The 17707-nt window shown below is 41.9% G+C and overlaps 1 protein-coding gene across 1 annotated transcript in view; it reads left to right on the top strand.

The window, feature by feature from the left end:
- The window catches only part of LOC128699890 (low-density lipoprotein receptor-related protein 4), an 846819-nt gene that overhangs the window by 234892 nt on the left and 594220 nt on the right, over positions 1-17707 (top strand). The window contains exon 3 of the mRNA XM_070086860.1: positions 11609-11752. Coding sequence (XP_069942961.1) covers positions 11609-11752 — 144 coding nt within the window. The remainder of the gene's footprint in view (positions 1-11608; positions 11753-17707) is intronic.

Here is a 17707-nt window from a genome sequence, read left to right as displayed (position 1 = left end):
TACTGTTCACCTGTATGTTTCACTGTAAACACTTGGTCTACACACCCCCTACCCTTCCTAAAGCCTCCTTGTTCATCCGCAATCCTGCTCTCCATCTTAATCCTAATTCTTTCAATAATAAGTCTATCATAAACTTTACCAGGTATACTCAGCAACTTTATTCCCCTATAATTTTTACACTCTTAACTCAATAAATCGTAATGACACGATTGCAAACAAACCATACCCCCGGCCGGGATTGAACCCGCGGTCATAGAGTCTCAAAACTCCAGCTAGTGGCTAACGCGACGGGCTGGAGTTTTGAGACTCTCTGACCGCGGGTTCAATCCCGGCCGGGGGTATGGTTTTTTTACACTCTTCTTTGTTCCCTTTGCCTTTATACAACGGAGTGATGCATGCTATCTGCCCATCCCTAGGTACCTTCCCTTCTTTCATATATTTTCAAATAAAAGCACCAACCATTCCAAAACTACATCTCCACCTGCTTTTAACATTTCTGTCTTGATCCCATCAATCCCAGCTGCTGCTTTACCCCCTTTCATTCTACACACTGCCCCACACACCTTCCCCACACTCACAACTGGCTCTTTCTCACGAAATCACAGCTTCCCTATCTTCATCAACATTTAACAGTTCTTCAGAATATTCCTTCCATTTTTCTGATACTTCCAAGTCTCCATCTAATAACTCTCCTCTCCCATTTTTTAACTCAAATCCATTCGTTCCCTAGGCTTTCTTAGCTTATTAATCCCACTCCAAAAGTTTTTCTTATTCTCAGAAAATTTGCTGATAGCATCTCACCCACTATCTCATTTACTGTCCTTTACATTCCTTCACTGCTCTCTTAATCTCTGTCTTTCTCTCCATATACTTCCACCTTTTTATATCACTTGTACTTTGTGAAAACCTCGTATTCTAACTTTTTCTCTCATACTACTATCTTTTCTCGTCATTCCACCAATCGCTCTTCTTCCCTCCCGCGCCCACTTTCCTGTAACCACAAACTTCTGCTGAACACTCTAACACTGCATTCTTAAATCTACCCCATACATCTTCAACCTCATTGACCATCTTTCTTCCAATAGTTGTTTATATCATACCCTAACTACCTCCTTCTTCAGTTTATAAACCTTCACCTCTTTCTTACTTGCTGATGCCATTCTTCTTGTATCCCATCTACTTTTTACTCTCACTGTAGCTACAACTAAACAATGATCTGATATATCTGTGGCCCCTCTATAAACATACACATCCTGAAGTCTACTCATCAGTTTTTATCTACTAATACATAGTCCAACAAACTATTGTCATTATGCCCCATATCATATCTTGTATACTTATTTAACATTTTTTCTTAAAATATGTATTACCTATTACCATAGCCCCTTTCTATACAAAGCTCAATCAAAGGCTCCCATTATCATTTACACCTGTCACCCTAAACATTCCTACCACACCTTCTATAACCATATTTCCCACCTTAGCATTTAGATCCCCTACCACAATGGCTCTCTCATTTGATTCAAAACTTTATAAACGCTCGCTTAACATCTCCCAAAATCTCCCCCTCTCTCCTCTACACCAGTCTCTTCTCCAGGTGCATAAACACTTATTATAATAAACTTTTTCGATTCGACCCTTATTTTAATCCACATAATCCTTGAATTTATGCATTTATATTCACGTTTATCCTGTCATAACTGATCCTTCAAATTATTGCTACCCCTTCCTTAGCTCTAACTCTGTCAGATACTCCGACTTAATCCAATTTATTTCTCCCACTGAAACTCACCTGCCACCTTCTGCTTTGTTTCGCTTAAAGCTAGAACATCCAACTTCTTTTCATTCATAACATTAGCAGTCATCTCTTTCTTATCATCTACTCCACGTCGACGTACCTTCAAACATCCCAGCTTTATAACGTTTTTCTTATTTTTAGTAATTTTTACAGGAGAAGGGGTTACTAGCTCACTGCTCCCGACATTTTAGATGTCTATAGCGACACTCATGGCTTACAAAGGTAATATTCTTCTCCACTTCCCATGTAGATGAAAGGAAATAGATAAGAACAATAACTATTGAAAAATTGAAGAAAATTCAAATGTGTGTACTCATCTAGTTGTACTCACATAGCTGTGGTTGCAGGGGTCGAGTCACAGTTCCTGGCCCCGCCTCTTCACTGCCCACTGCTCGGTGTGTATACATATACATGTTCATGTATATGTAGTGTGACCTAAGTGTAAGTAGAAATAGCAAGACGTACCTGTTTTCTTGTGTATTCATGAAACCAAGAAAAAAACCATCTATCGTACTTTTGTTTAAAACGATTGCAGGTTTCCATTTTCACACATTTGGCAGGACGGTATAACCTCCCTGAGTGGTTGCTGTCTACCAACCTAACACCAGTTATATGCCAGTTGGTGCCAGACAAGCTAGTCCGAGTATCTCAATTCCTGCTGATCTCCTGGGGTTGTCACACACAACAGGATCTCGAGTTTACAGAGAATGGTGTGAAGAACACAAAACATGCAGTGAGCGGCAGTTGTTTGCAAAAACGCCTTGTTAATGAGAGAAGTGAGAGGAGAATGGCCAGACTGATTCAAGCTGACATGATAGCAACAGTAACTCAAATAACCATGTGTTGCAACAGTATTCTGAAGAGTATCTCTGAACACACAACTTAAAACCTTGAAATAAATGGACTTCAGTCAAGAAGCAAATATCGCCTTGAAGCGAATCACGGCCATTTTTCTCACTTGCCAGTGCATGTAAAACCCTGAAGACATGTTTATACTATAATTTATTTCATGTGCAATAGCGCTAGACCTGCATAAAAAGTGGAAAAGTAAAAATAATGAATGAAAATTATTGAAAATTGCTGAAAACCATCTTAAGAACAATACAATCACCGAAAATAATTAACATAAATATAAGTGGACAAAGCCGTATTAGCGAAGCAGTGTAATAATGAGCTGTTCCAGTACTTACACACTAGAAAAACAGTGATAATTAATGAATGTCCCTCATCCCTAACTTGGATCCTGTGTCCATTAATGAGTTTGAATATAGAATCTTCAGACACAAAGAAAATAATGTCACAACAGAGAGAGAAAGGATTTAAATAGTGATAATAATTTACAAACAAGTTTGCTATTAAAAGTGAATGCATCCTATGTTTTAATGGGATTCAGAGATTAGATCAAATTTAATTGTTTTAGTATATGACTAGATTTGGTTAGGTTAGGTTAGGTTAGGTTTCGTTAAGTTAGGTTAGTTAAGAACATAAGAATATAAGAAAGAAGAAGCACTGCAGCAGGCCTACTGTCCAATGCGAGGCAAATCCAGCTCACACCCATCCACACCCAATCATGTATTTACCTAACCTAGTTTTAAAACTACACAAAGCTTTAGCTTCGATGACACTCCTCGAGAGTTTGTTCCACTCACCCACAACTCTATTACTAAACCAGTGTTTTCCTATATCTTTTTTGAATCTAAGATTTGCCAACTTGAAACCATTGCTGTGAGTCGTGTCTTGGTTAGATATTTTTAGCACATTATTTACGTCCCCTTTATTTTTTCCTGTTTTCCATTATACACCTCAGTCATATCCCCCCTAATTCTACGCCTTTCTAGAGAGTGCAGATCCGGGTCCCTTAGTCTGTCCTCGTAGGAAAGATTTCATCCTCCTTTGTACATTTACAAGTGCATTTATATCCGTTCTGTAATAAGGTGACTAGAACTGTGCAGCATAATTTATATGAGACCTATCCAAAGTTATATAGAGTTGAAGAACAACCAGAGGACTCCTGTTATTTTTACTTCTTGATATGAAGCCAAGAATTTTATTCACTTTGTTTCGAATACAGTGGTACCTTTACTTATGAGTGCCCCAGCTTACGAGCTTTCCGATTAACGAGCCGTCACTCAGTCGATTTTTTGCTTTGAATTGCAAGCCAAAATCCGAGTTACGAGTGAGCTTCAGATACGCCGCCACTTGTTGGCGCAGTGAATGCCACAACAGTGCACTTGCTTATCTCGCCTTGAAAGCATCTCTCTTGTGTTGTGCTTTTTTTTTGTGCAGTTATTTTGCCAAATTTCTTTTTTTCTAACCATGGGTACTAAAAAAGTAAGTACTAAGGATAGTACTGAGAAGGAGAGGATGATGCCCATTGATGTCCAAGATATACACCATAAACCTAGGCCAGTCTCCTGAATCTGGAAAAAAAAATTCCCAGAAAATTGATTTTGTTTCAGTGTTTTCCTTATGAAACTAGTGATCTAGTGCAGTTAGCCTCAAAAGCACTTCGTTTTCTCTTATAATAATACCTCAGAAGGGAAAGAATGGGAAGATATGGTCATAGAGATAATTATTTTTACCTCGGGAGTGGCCGACACCTCTCGTCACATGACATATTTTATTCATTCTAGAGTATATATAATGTTTCTATGTAATTTATATTGTTTATTATGTCATATTAGATCAATTGTGATAGATAAATAAGCCATAGAGTTGATATTAGCGTTATATTGAAGAATATTCTCCCGCCTCTCGAGAGCTAGGAATTCCGCTGGAATGGATTAATGGCATTTCAGTTAATTCCAGAGCAAACATTGATTTGATATATGAGCAAACTGAGTTGCGAGCTGGATCATGGAATGAATTAAACTCGTAAGTCAAGTTACCATGTGAAAATTTGTGTGGACTGCCTCCAAGTGAGTCACCTACCATGGCAAACTCTGTTGACACCGAGCCCTGAGGTGGGTACCTCAGCCTCACAAGTGGCTTATAGGACAAATTTTCACAAATGATTGATGTTGCAAGAAACTCGCCTGCATGCACGTATAAAGGACTAACTTACTTGGTGTTGCAACATATATCCTGATCTTAAACTTCCCTAGGCTTAGCCTTAGCCCCTCTGGACTTCCCCTCAGAAACCACATGCAACCGGGAGCCTTAATTTATGCAATATTCAATCATTATTAGTGACCTGCCTGCACCTCAGAAATTCCTATATCCAAGAGGGTATGTATCCCCTAGTATAACTATGCAGACACGGACACTAGCTTCCAGACTGCCTTGAGACACTGGTACTTACTGGGCATGCACTGCTTGTTGCACACCGGGCCCACAGATCAAACTCACTCACAATTCTCCCAAGACACTGGCCAGAAATCTACGAGATAAAGTGGAGGTCTTGTCTTACTGTATGGGCCTGACGGAGGTCATCTACGGTACATCGAGGTGCCTCTACCAGATTTCCCCAGGTCTCAAATGTGAAGACACGTGGGGGGCGCCGTCTGCTGATCACGGCATGTCTTGTCCAGTTGGTGTCTGTCTTAAGAAGAACAAGCTGGTCTCTCTTCCAGACCCTCGTCTCTTCGTTCAAACTAGGGCTGCCAGTTCTCCCTAGCTAACTTATCCTAGTGTTTGCCTACATTATCGGCCTATTACTACCTATGTTAAGGTCTTAGGTCTACATTATTATTATCTACAGTTGCCTCAATGATCCTAATATTAGTGTACTACCAGTAAAACTACCTACTCCTTCCCTGAAGGGTAAATCTATGAATTAAATAAGCTTACCAACAATCCACGCCAACTAGAGAGAATGCTGTTTGTTTGGGAGGGTTTAAGGGCCACCCAGCTCAGCCGTCCCATTACGGCTATGCTGGGACCCCTTCGTACGTCGTATCTGTCCTGTGGAACTTTAGGGACCAAATAAATTTCCACATCCTCCCACCGGCGAAGGTAGACGCTAAGTCTAAATCAAGTTCACCTTCCGCGAGCCCCCACAGTGGACCCTGGACACGAGTGCCATCCGGCCACTCTCATCGAGCAGACTCCGGTCTAACTTCAACCATCCAGTTTCCCCTGTGTGGACCTCTGGGGGTGTAAACTTGTTGGTTCCAGTGGTCTTAGCACCCTTTGCTTTAACTTTAACATCTTTCGTATGTCTAGCCTTGACTGAGTGGCTCCGTACTTTCCCACCCAGTGACCCACATGCCTTGGTAGCCTTTCCTCCCACTGTTACGAGGTTCCCTGGATTTAAAGGCAATCTATCTCTCTCTTTACGTACCCTGTAAAAGTGTTTTCCCAAGGTGGCCGAGTGTTCGTCACTACCTACCTGGTTCAGCTTCCCTGGCAGTTCATCGTGTATACTGGTATTCATTATCACTACTCCCCCAGCTATCATGGGGACAGCTTCTCCTCTATCTGGCGTGGCAGGGAATTCAGGTGGAATCCTGCCGCCTATGATGTATCCTACTGGGGATCTGTATAAACCAGTTCCTTCCTTAAACGTCCGTCGTGTAGACAGGAAGTCATCTATATGATTGGCTCCCACCAGGATACCTACATTTCTGACTGTGTCAGTGGTAATTCCCTGGTCTGCCAGCTTCACGTCAAGGTCTTCCAATTGCTTAGCTGCTGCAGCAAGACCTCTCACTGTAATTGCTGTGGGTAGCGTCTCTACCACCAAGGCTGTAATGTCTCTGCAGTGTCCACCTAATTTGACTGTGACATCCACTACATCATAAGATTTGGGTGGGACCTGACTTATAGCCCCTCCCAACATCATACTAACTTTCCTTGTGGCCTTCAACTTTAATTTAGCCACCAACTTCTTTGTTATCAAGGATACTTGTGCTCCTGGGTCAAAAAATAATCGGGTTGTTTCGGACCTGTGCCCACTCACAACCTTTGCCATGACTGTAGGTAGGGCAGCACCTCCGTGATTCTCACTCGGATTAGAGACTTCACTCTCACTAATCACGCTGGCTACCATTTCAGGCTCGGACTCACTTTCTATCTCTTCCTGAGAGATATCCCTACTAGCTTGGGGTTCCCTTAAATTATTGGGACATAGTGCAGTATGGTGCTTACCTTTGCAACAGACTCGACACTCACTGAGCTGGGTGCCACAGTCTCTCGCAAAGTATTCCCCACAACACTTGAAGCAGTATCTCAACTCCCTTAGTCTCTGTTGCCTACTGCTCAGTGTTGTATACTCCGGGCAACTCATGCTAGCGTGTTCGCCTTCGCAGAACACGCATATTCTGGCATGAGTGCCTGTAAGGTTCTGCTTAGAGGTTCTTACCTTAGACACCTCTTTACCATAGTGCACTCCAACGTTAGTCGTACGAGCTTTAGACTGATCTCTCGAGATCTTTGAGTGACTGTCTGGGTTTTTATGTTGTGATGGTGGCGACTCCTCTCTCACACCTATGCTCAAATGAGAAACGAGATCTCCCAACCCCTCAACAATTTGTTTTATCGTGAACCTATTCGTCCGATATTTTAAGTGCAACTCATGCACTGTAGTGCTAGCCAGTTTCCTCTGAATCACCTGGCTAAGGACCCATTCTGAATCATCCTCATCATGCAAATCTCTGAAACTATTTGTCACGCTCATAATTTCAATACGGAACTTCTCTAGGCTTTGACAGTCATGTCGGCAAGCCTCTAGATCCAACAACCGATAAAGTATAGCTACCTTTATCTCCTCAGTGTTGCCAAACATGTCTTCTAATTGGTCTTTGGCATGTTGGTAATTAGTGTCAGTAATCTGGTAGTGCTGGACCAGGTCCGCAAATACTGCAACTTGACGGCATCTGACAAATCGTTCCTGTCATCTATCTGGGCTTTAAACTGATCCCAGAAAGCAATGTACTCAGTTAGGGTTCCATCAAATGTCGGTAAATTCAACTGGGGCAACCTGGGCAATATATTGACAGGTGTGTGGCTGTTTGGGATACCTGCTGTGTTCGACACCACCCTTGGAATACTAGCCTTTAATGTACTTAACTTATCTTTGTACATATTCATCTCCTGATGACAATCTACATCATCCTTAGTGAATTCGTCCAGAGCCTGCTGAAGACTACCCTGGGATTCATTATCCTCAATAGCCTGTAGCTCATATGCTGAGAATGCTTGTTCATAGGCTTCCCATTTTTCCCCCAAACTCTTCAAGCAGTCTTGCAAATCATCGCAGTCTACGTTACTGCATTGGCAAGTAGCCTTGCACCTGTTACGCGTTCTGTTCAGATGCCCTTTGTATGCCGCCACTGATCGTTTTAATTTTGTTAACACTGAACCAGACTCTCCTGAACTCCCATCTGCCATTGTCGAAGTTTAATGAGGAGTGTGACACTAATTGTACTTTACCCAGTCCACCCCACAGCATGTCACGGTGTTAGGTAAGAATGAACGAGTCTCAAGGCTTCTCAACAAGCTTAACAATTCCCTTTGTTATATTGACTCTACTCTGACTTAAAATGTACACTGTTAGCTCTCAAATCCCAATCAAAATGTGTATCGATGTGAAAGCTTAACCTAGCACTTTCCTGTACAATGCCAGCAAATAATTACAGGACTTAACCTAGTCTCAGGTACAATTCACAAATCCCATATTAAAATGAGTCAAAGACAATGAAAATCACACAATAAAAAGTGCAGTATACAAATTAAAATCACTTGGTTAACACAAATAAATTCAACAATTCAACTTGTGAAACAGTAAATGAATAATGTATGTAAACAGCTTGGCCTAGCTTACTCAGTCTAGCGTGAATGGTTGGATAAGGTAAATCCTAACCTAACTAGTGTGCTAGCTTAAACCTGGCTTTATAACTCCCTGTAAATAATAACTATGTTAAATCTGTCCTAGCTACTATAACTGTTGTAAATATTGCACAAGCCTAGCCTAACTGTGGCTACCTTGCAAATCCACTGTAAGTAATCAACACACAAGTCTCCTACTCTGGATTACTTGTAATCACTGTAAATAATTAAATTCACAAGCTTCTCTAGCCTACCTGGCCTCCCTGGAAATTACTGCAAATAACAACTTCTGTGTATAGTCAGCTTGGCCTAGCTCTGTGTAACTCTGGGCCTAGGTGTGCTAACTTAACCTAACTTTGTTAAACTGGTTCCTAACTGTGGCCTAGCTATGATAGCTTAACCTAGCTATTCCACATCACGGTTTTCGAAGGACCACTTTTTGTGAAAATTTGTGTGGACTGCCTCCAAGTGAGTCGCCTACCCTGGCAAACTCTGTTGACACCGAGCTCTGAGGTGGGTACCTCAGCCTCACAAGTGGCTTATAGGACAGATTTTCACAAATAATTGATGTTGCAAGAAACTCGCCTGCATGCACATATAAAGGACTAACTTACTTGGTGTTGCAGCATATATCCTGATCTTCAACTTCCCTAAGCTTAGCCTTAGCTTCTCTGGACTTCCCCTCAGAAACCACGTGCAACCGGGAGCCTTAATTCCTGCAATATTCAATCGTTATTAGCGACCTGCCTGCACCTCAGAAATTCCTATATCCAAGAGGGTATGTATCCCCTAGTATAACTATGCAGACACGGACACTAGCTTCCAGACTGCCTTGAGACACTGGTACTTACTGGGCATGCACTGCCTGTTGCACACCGGGCCCACAGATCAAACTCACTCACAATTCTCCCAAGACACTGGCCAGAAATCTACGAGATAAAGTGGAGGTCTTGTCTTACTGTATGGGCCTGACGGAGGTCATCTATGGTACATCGAGGTGCCTCTACCAGATTTCCCCAGGTCTCAAATGTGAAAACACGTGGGGGGCGCCATCTGCTGATCACGGCACGTCTTGTCCAGTTGGTGTCTGTCTTAAGAAGAACGAGCTGGTCTCTCTTCCAGACCCTCGTCTCTTCGTTCAAACTAGGGCTGCCAATTCTCCCTAGCTAACTTATCCTAGTGTTTGCCTACATTATCGGCCTATTACTACCTATGTTAAGGTCTTAGGTCTACATTATTATTATCTACAGTTGCCTCAATGATCCTAATATTAGTGTACTACCAGTAAAACTACCTACTCCTTCCCTGAAGGGTAAATCTATAAATTAAATAAGCTTACCAACAATCCATGCCAACTAGAGAGAATGCTGTTTGTTTGGGAGGGTTTAAGGGCCACCCAGCTCAGCCGTCCCATTATGGCTATGCTGGGACCCCTTCGTACATCGTATCTGTCCTGTGGAACTTTAGGGACCAAATAAATTTACACATACCACTTTACTTAAGCACAGTTATCTGGGCTTTAGATTACTGCTAACCAGAACTGCCAAATCCTTTTTGCAGTCAGAGATATTAAGATCTACATTATTTAGTTTATAAGTATCATTGTTATTTACCTTCCTAATGCTTAGAACTTTGCACTCTAGTGTCTTAGAATGAATTCAACGGCCTATTTTGGTGTCATCAGTAACCTTGCTTATGTCACTATTTACACCCTCATCTATATCATTTATGTAAATAGTGAACAACAATGGGCCCAACACCCGCCCCTGTAGAATACCGCTTGTGAGGCTTCCCCACTGTGATTTCTTCCCATTGCCTAATTGTCATCCATGTCTCTTTCCATGAAGAATTGTCTCCTGTTCCGTGTGCCTCGACTTTCCTCAATAGTCTCCGATGTGGGACTGTCAAAAGCCTTACAGAAGTCCATATACACAAAATCATATTCATTACCATGATCTACCTACTCAAATACCTTAGCAAAAAAAGCTAGTAAATTCGAAAGACAGGAACGCCCTTTTGTAAAACCGTGCTGAGATTCATTAATCGATTTATATCTTTCAAGATGGCTACTAATTGCTTCGGCAATTATTGATTCCTTAAATTTTCCCACTATGGAGGTGAGGCTTATTGGTCTATAGTTCGAAGCTAAGGACTTGTCACCTGCTTTGTAGATAAGTATGGGTTAGGTTAGGTTAAGTTAAGTAAGATTTGTCAAGAAACAGGACAAGTGCTTCCTGACGCGCGTCTTAGTCATATAATGACCAGCAGCTGGAGCTTTTGGCCATCTGACCGAGACATTCCACTGGCTTACCAGTCCACCCCTTTAAAAATTATGGTTGTAATTATAACCATTAATACCTATACCTTTTTTTAATCTAGTGTAGTATTTTAATGCAATTTTCTTAATGTAATTTCTTAATGCAATTTTCTTAATGTAATTTTTAAATGTAAATTTTAGTAATAATTTTTTTTAAATATGTTTTTGTATATTGGGAGTAAAATTGACTAGTAGATAAAATTGACGGAATCAAGTCATGGGGATTAAAACTGCTCTAGCTATAGTGTTGTGTATGTCTTGTGTATGTATTACTGTGGATGTTGTGGGCGTTGTGTTGCTGTGGGTTGTGTTGCTCTGGGTGTTGTGTTGCTGTGGGTGTTGTGTTGTTGTGGGTATTGTGGGTGCTGTGTTGGTGATGTTGTGGGTGTTGCTGTGGGTGTTGCTGTGGGTGTTGTTGTGGGAATTGTTGTGGGTGTTGTGTTGCTGTGAATGTTGTGTTATGGGTGATGTTGTGGATGTTGTGTTGCTGTGAATGATGTGTTGTGGGTATTGTTGTGTGTGTTGTGTGGGTGTTGTGAAGTGAAGGTGCTGTGTGGGTGTTATGTAGAGGTGTGGGATATTTATGAAGGTGTGATGTAGGTGCTGATGTGTGGGTGTTGGGTTGGTGTGGTTGATGCGTAGGTGGTTTTGCGTGGGTGTTGTGCAGATATGAAGGTGTTGCACGGTGTTTGGTGAAGGGTTGCTAACCAGTGTTGGTGTTGCAGGGTGTGAGTGTGGTGATGGAGTGCTAGGTTGCATCGATGAAGATGCCTTATGCTCCTGTGTGGGACCAACGCTCCTCTGTGACGGCCACTTCGATTGTCCAGGCGGAGAGGACGAGCACTCCTGCCCCCCTGAAGAGTGTACAGGTTAGTTCCCTGAAGTCCACTTGTGCAGGCCAGTTATTTCCAGACCGTTCTGCAGTTCAGCCTACTCAGACCTGTGTACAGTTCACTGTCACCCCTCTCTGACCAGTTTACTGTATACGTCAGTGTACTGTGTAGAGGCCGTGCTACCAAGGCATGGCCTGTTGTTGTCTTTACTGAATAAAGGCATTTAGAGCAGCTTGCTAGGGAAGTAGTTGTTACAGGATAAACATAAATTATTTATTAGAAAAACACACAGAAGTATTAGTGTTCACCTCGCCTGCACACGACTCCAAGTGAACAGTTCATATACATGGTGATACGTGCTGTTTAAGCCCCCTTTCCCCCTGTGTTTACAACGCAGCCAAAATAAATCGGTGATCAAAGCCTTTCATTCCTTGAACATACATTGTTCTCAAAGCTGAGCAAAAAATAAGGCCACTCACTAAGTAGACAAAGTCCGCACCGCTGTAAAACAGAATCCACTACTACACATGTAAATAAAACTCACACCCAAAATGGTTTAAAATTAATTCGAAGACATTGTTCTCTCTGTAAACTCGCAGTCCACTCAGGACACATGCTTCAACAGTCTAAATCACAAAATCGCTTCACAGAAACTATGTCCTAGACTCAGAACACTGTAAATTCACATACGACCCAATGCTGTCACAAATTCACACTGACAGTGTATGTTACGTGTTCGTGAGAGTGTAGCAGTGTTTGTGGATACTCTGAAGATGCTATGAGGATTGGCAATATGCTTAATTTTGGATAAAAGCTGAAGAAACATGACATCACAACAGGTTGTTGTGACAATAAGGTGTCTGTGTGTATGGGGATGTCAAATGAACCCAGACTGACTATTGTTTGTCCTCCCTAAGAGACGACACAACGCTTCCTGTCCGTCTCTGAGCAAGTGATGGAGAGCAAGTGAACAGTGTAACTGACAGCTGTGAACACTGAACACTGCTTGCTTCGCAATGATTAGTGTATCGGGTGACGACAAGCACCTCCACCACACCCACAATATAAATAATCACAAAAATATATATATATAAAATGACAACGATAATTTTTTACAACATACCTCTGAACATAGTCTCAGCTGTCAAACTACGACAAGTATTACTTTGGTATAAAAATAATACCGACTTAACATTAACAATTATACATTAAATAAACCAATGCATTATATAATGAACTTGGATGTTTTTCACCAGGTGAGCCTTTCCTCTCAGACCAGTGTGCAGGTTAGTTTTACAACACGCCCGCCCCCCAGGCCTGTCTAGAAGTCATTCGTACGTAAAGGTTTACCAGACCAGTGTACCAGCCAGATCAGTATACAGCATCCATCCCGACCAACAGTTTCTCCCTCTCGACAGTAGGTTTTCTCCCACAAGATGTAAATTGTTCACCAACACCATCATTCTCCAACGTATTATTATTATTATTATTATTATTATTATTATTATTATTATTATTATTATTATTATTATTATTATTATTATCATCATCATCAACTTAAGCACTAAACCTAAAAGGGTTGTATAACACTGCAGAGAGGGATGTGCAAAACGGCAGGTATGAGTGATGAGTAGGGGAATGTGAGGGTAGGAGTTGGTGGAGGTAGGAGAGGATGCAAGAGTAAAATTTAAATAAAAATTGGTGCAATAGTTTAGTTAAAGAGAGTCAAAGAGAGCTTATAGAAGCTGAGACTTTCATCGAGGAGGCCAGTTAGAGTCAGGCTGTGCAAGAAAGGTATACAATACCGACAAGATGAAAGTTAAGAAACATGTGCAACATTTGGTTATCTTTATTGTAGACGTTTCGCCATCCAGTGGCTTTATCAATGCAGATTCTAGGACATAATTAGAAGACAGTAGAACTATATACAAAAGATGGTGTTGAGAGCTCCGTAGTTGTAGTGATTCTGGAGCAAAGGTAAGAAGACTGGCGTTTATATAGGCGTCAGTGGATAGGGACGTGTAGCAGACGAGGGCATAGTCACTGGTAGGCGGGATTTGAGTGGAAGTACCCATCCCTTTGGGTAGGACCTACTTCCATTGGGGAATCCCGCCTACCAGTGACTATGACCTCGTCTGCTACACGTCCCTATCCACTGACGCCTATATAAACGCCAGTCTTCTTACCTTTGCTCCAGAATCACTACAACTACGGAGCTCTCAACACCATCTTTTGTATATAGTTCTACTGTCTTCTAATTATGTCCTAGAATCTGTATTGATAAAGCCACTGGATGGCGAAACGTCTACAGTAAAGATAACCAGATATTGCACATGTGTCTTAACTTCATAGAGTCAGGCTGTTGAGATGGTGATGTCAGAAGTGGTGGACTGAAGTGCTGCTTATTTCTCCATGTGGTATCCGTGAGTCGCCGGCGTTCGTTATGTAAGCGATAGTGTGTAGTCTCCCAAACACGACAGCAGTGGGAAGATGTCCAGAATCCTGAATGTCGTCTAAAAGAAAACAATTTATTGTTGTCCTACTTGGACAATGTTGTTGCCAATACTTGCAGAGTTATTAGGAGAAAAAAGGAAAATACGTGTGGGGAAATCAGGAAGTCATGAATAGCCGACCGAGCGGTTGAGTCTGCTTATTCATGTTATTCACCGCCCCGAACATCGATGCTTCCGGGAACCCAGCAACAAAAGATTTCTTTGTGCCTACTAGAAATGTGATGCAATCAAAAGTGTATATAAAGGACGATGGTATTGAGGGAAGTCGAATTTCAGGATAACCTAACATACGCAATGTGAATTCAAAGAAATTACGAATAACGAGGCGGATATGGGCGTAATGTATATGACAGCTGCCAGAATTGCAAATAATTCTGCTGTAAAAACACTATCCAATTATAGTAAATGATCCTGGATTATTCTATCGGGAAAAACAGCGACATACGTGACACCATCGAGGCATTTAGAATCACCATTGTACACTACCATACCATGAGAATGAGAATGGAAGAGTGAGTTTGAAGTTGTAGTAACGTTATCAGTGTTTATTTGATTCTTCAGCACATCCCTTCCTAACCTATATTTCAGTTGTATTTATGCCCATCCCTAACCGAACCTAACCTAAGCTAGCCTAACCTAACCTAACCTAACCTAACCTAACCTAACCTAACCTAACCGAACCTAACCTAAGCTAGCCTAACCTAACCTAACCTAACCTAACCTAACCTAACCTAACCCAACCTAACCTAACCTAACCTAAGCTAGCCTAACCTAACCTAACCTAACCTAATCTAACCTGACCTAACCCAACCTAACCTAACCTAACCTAAGCTAGCCTAACCTAACCTAACCTAACCTGACCTAACCTAAACTAACCTGACCTAATCTGTAATTGTATTTAGGCACAGCCTAACCTATTAAGACTTCTAGAGTAGTGAGGATATTGCTTTATGGCCTGGAGAAGACTAGAGCCTTCATAACAAGTAGACACAGCAGTTACAAGACACACGATACTACTGGTCTAATCGCTCTGTGCTGTCTTGAGTGAAGAGGTCGTCAGGATGCTACTGTTAATATATGAGAAATAAGAACCATACTAAATGTTAAGTAATTTAATAGAACATGATAGTAATGTATGTTAATTTAAAGCTAAATAACCGGCAGAAGAATGGCATTTAGCCTAAATGAGATATGTAATACAGCACAGACCTGACTAATACAAGAATGACTTCAAGACTGAAAGGACAGTATCAGACTTTATATAAAGGTAGGACACTAATTCCTAAAATAATATGACAAGTTTATTTGAGTAAGAAAAACAGGCCTTAGGCCTTGGTTCCTTTCTCATAAACAGCCAGCGAGAGAATCTGTCGAAACAAGTTTTGACTTCCAACACAAGTACCCAACTCAATTGTTCCATTTCTATATGTGTTGTGATTTATTCATCAGAGCTCCTTCAAGAGGGGTCTCTAGGCGTGGCGAAGGGGCTCTTGATCCGAGGAACTAGACTTCATGTTTCCTTCCTCGGACTGAATCTGAATAACCCACTCCCCTCTCCTTCTCTCCCCCTTCGTCCTATTTGGGATAGTTCCCCCTTTTTGAATTTCAGAGGAAATAATAGATCATTATCTCTCCCATTCCGTTGAGGACCTTGGCGTTGTGCTGTTTGACGCGGGAATTTGGATTATCTGGAGACATAGTGAGCTGGCCTCGGGGCTCCAGTATGTAGCCTCCCATGTCTTTAGTTAACAAAACTACATCTGGATGCTGCCTTTCAGTTCTCGGAAGTGGCAGCTGAAGGCATTTTTGAACGACCTTGTTGGTTGAGCCTGGTTCGGTTGATTCTGGAGGTGCAATCCTGGTGTACTGGGGTTCTTGGTATACAAGGTAATGGTTTCTGTACAACATCGGAATTGCTGGCAGCATCGAGGGTACTCTTGGATCCGGAAGAGGTTTACTGTTTTTTTTTTTTTTTAATTCTCTTCGGAGCTGCCCCTCCCCATACCCCCGTCTTTCTTTAAATAAAGAAAATATATAAATAAAAAAGAAACATAATCATAAATAGTCATATTCATACTTTGCTTCCTCCATGGAGGTTCCTTACCCTATCACGCTCACTGACTTTCCTTAAAACCCAGTATCGATTTTGGCCAATGCCTTATTATCTGAATCGTTTCGGCTGATTCTTTTGATACCTCTGACCTTCACTCTACCTTGACCTTGCTCCTGGCTTCCCCCACGGTGGCATGTCGATTTTCGGATCGATAGCTCATCACTGGACAGATTGGCTCGAAGCCATCTCCGACCCATACCTGAGATCCTGACACAGTTGCTGACACTCCTTCTAGTTCCCTTCCTAAAAAAATACGCTGCCTGGAAACCTCTTCCTCTCAAAGCTGCATTTCTAAAACAATCTTGTAAGAAATTATTTTCTCTTCGACCGAGAACTACTGATACCTTACTTTAGCAAAGCACTCACGAGGTACGGTCTTTTAAACTCATTTTTCCATGTCCTCAAAAGTGGTATGCGCATTGTCATTTAAGGATACTGAGTGAGATGACAATCTTTCCTTCTCCAACTCCGTGTATTTGTGACAACACCCCTGTCACAAATACACGGATATCCTTTCTCGATTCTAGCCGGTGTACGGTCCTCATCCCGCACACTATAATCCAAAAACAATAACGTAATGTGGTCCTGGCATTCAGAAGCAACTTGTACTCCAGCATCTCTCTGCCACTTATGTCTGCCTGAGGTCGGAATGCTATTTAAGCAAGGTTGCCAAAATTACCTTCAACTACAAGGAACCTTCCATCAATTCTCACTCTTTTAAGTGCGAGAATTGTTCTCGACTCCTCTACAATGCAAACATTGCTTTCACCTTGGCCACCTGGCTAAATATCGTAGATCACCGGTAGAATTCCATGTCTGTGGTACAGCTGGCCATAATAACCCATCCCTTCCTTGCCTTAACTGTGGAGAAGCTCACCAAGCCAATTCCTGCCAATTCCCGTTTATCTTGAGAGAGTGGGAGTCCGCAGTCTCAAGGACAAGGAGAGTTCCTCATTCTTTGTCACTGACTCAACTCCATCTCCAAGGAAGACTTCCACAACCTTCCTACTTTAGAGCTGCGCAGCACCCACAGGTCCCTGTGGTACCCTCTTCCACAGTCATCCCTGTGCCCAATCCTCATGAAATTCTCGCCTATGATCTTCCCACCTTTTTGCCTTCTCCCATTCGTGCTGCTTCATTCTCTTCCATTTCCTGTTTCACTACCTACTCAGCCTTTCCCGGCTGGGCAATCCAATTTTCCTACAAAACCTTAAAGACCAAATGCTCCTCCAGTCATCAAAACCCCCTATTAACCTATTGTTCCTTCATGCTTAACTTTCCCTGGCTCTGTGTCTTGCCCCTTGCTTCCTCCTTTGTCTGTGACAGTTGTGGATAACCATCCAGCTCCACATACTCCCACTGAGC

This window comes from Cherax quadricarinatus, chromosome 20, assembly GCF_038502225.1.
Source record: "Cherax quadricarinatus isolate ZL_2023a chromosome 20, ASM3850222v1, whole genome shotgun sequence".
Lineage (NCBI taxonomy): Eukaryota > Metazoa > Arthropoda > Malacostraca > Decapoda > Parastacidae > Cherax > Cherax quadricarinatus.
The sequence above is the reverse complement of the archived record's forward strand: the minus strand, read 5'-3'. Positions and strand labels throughout refer to the sequence as shown.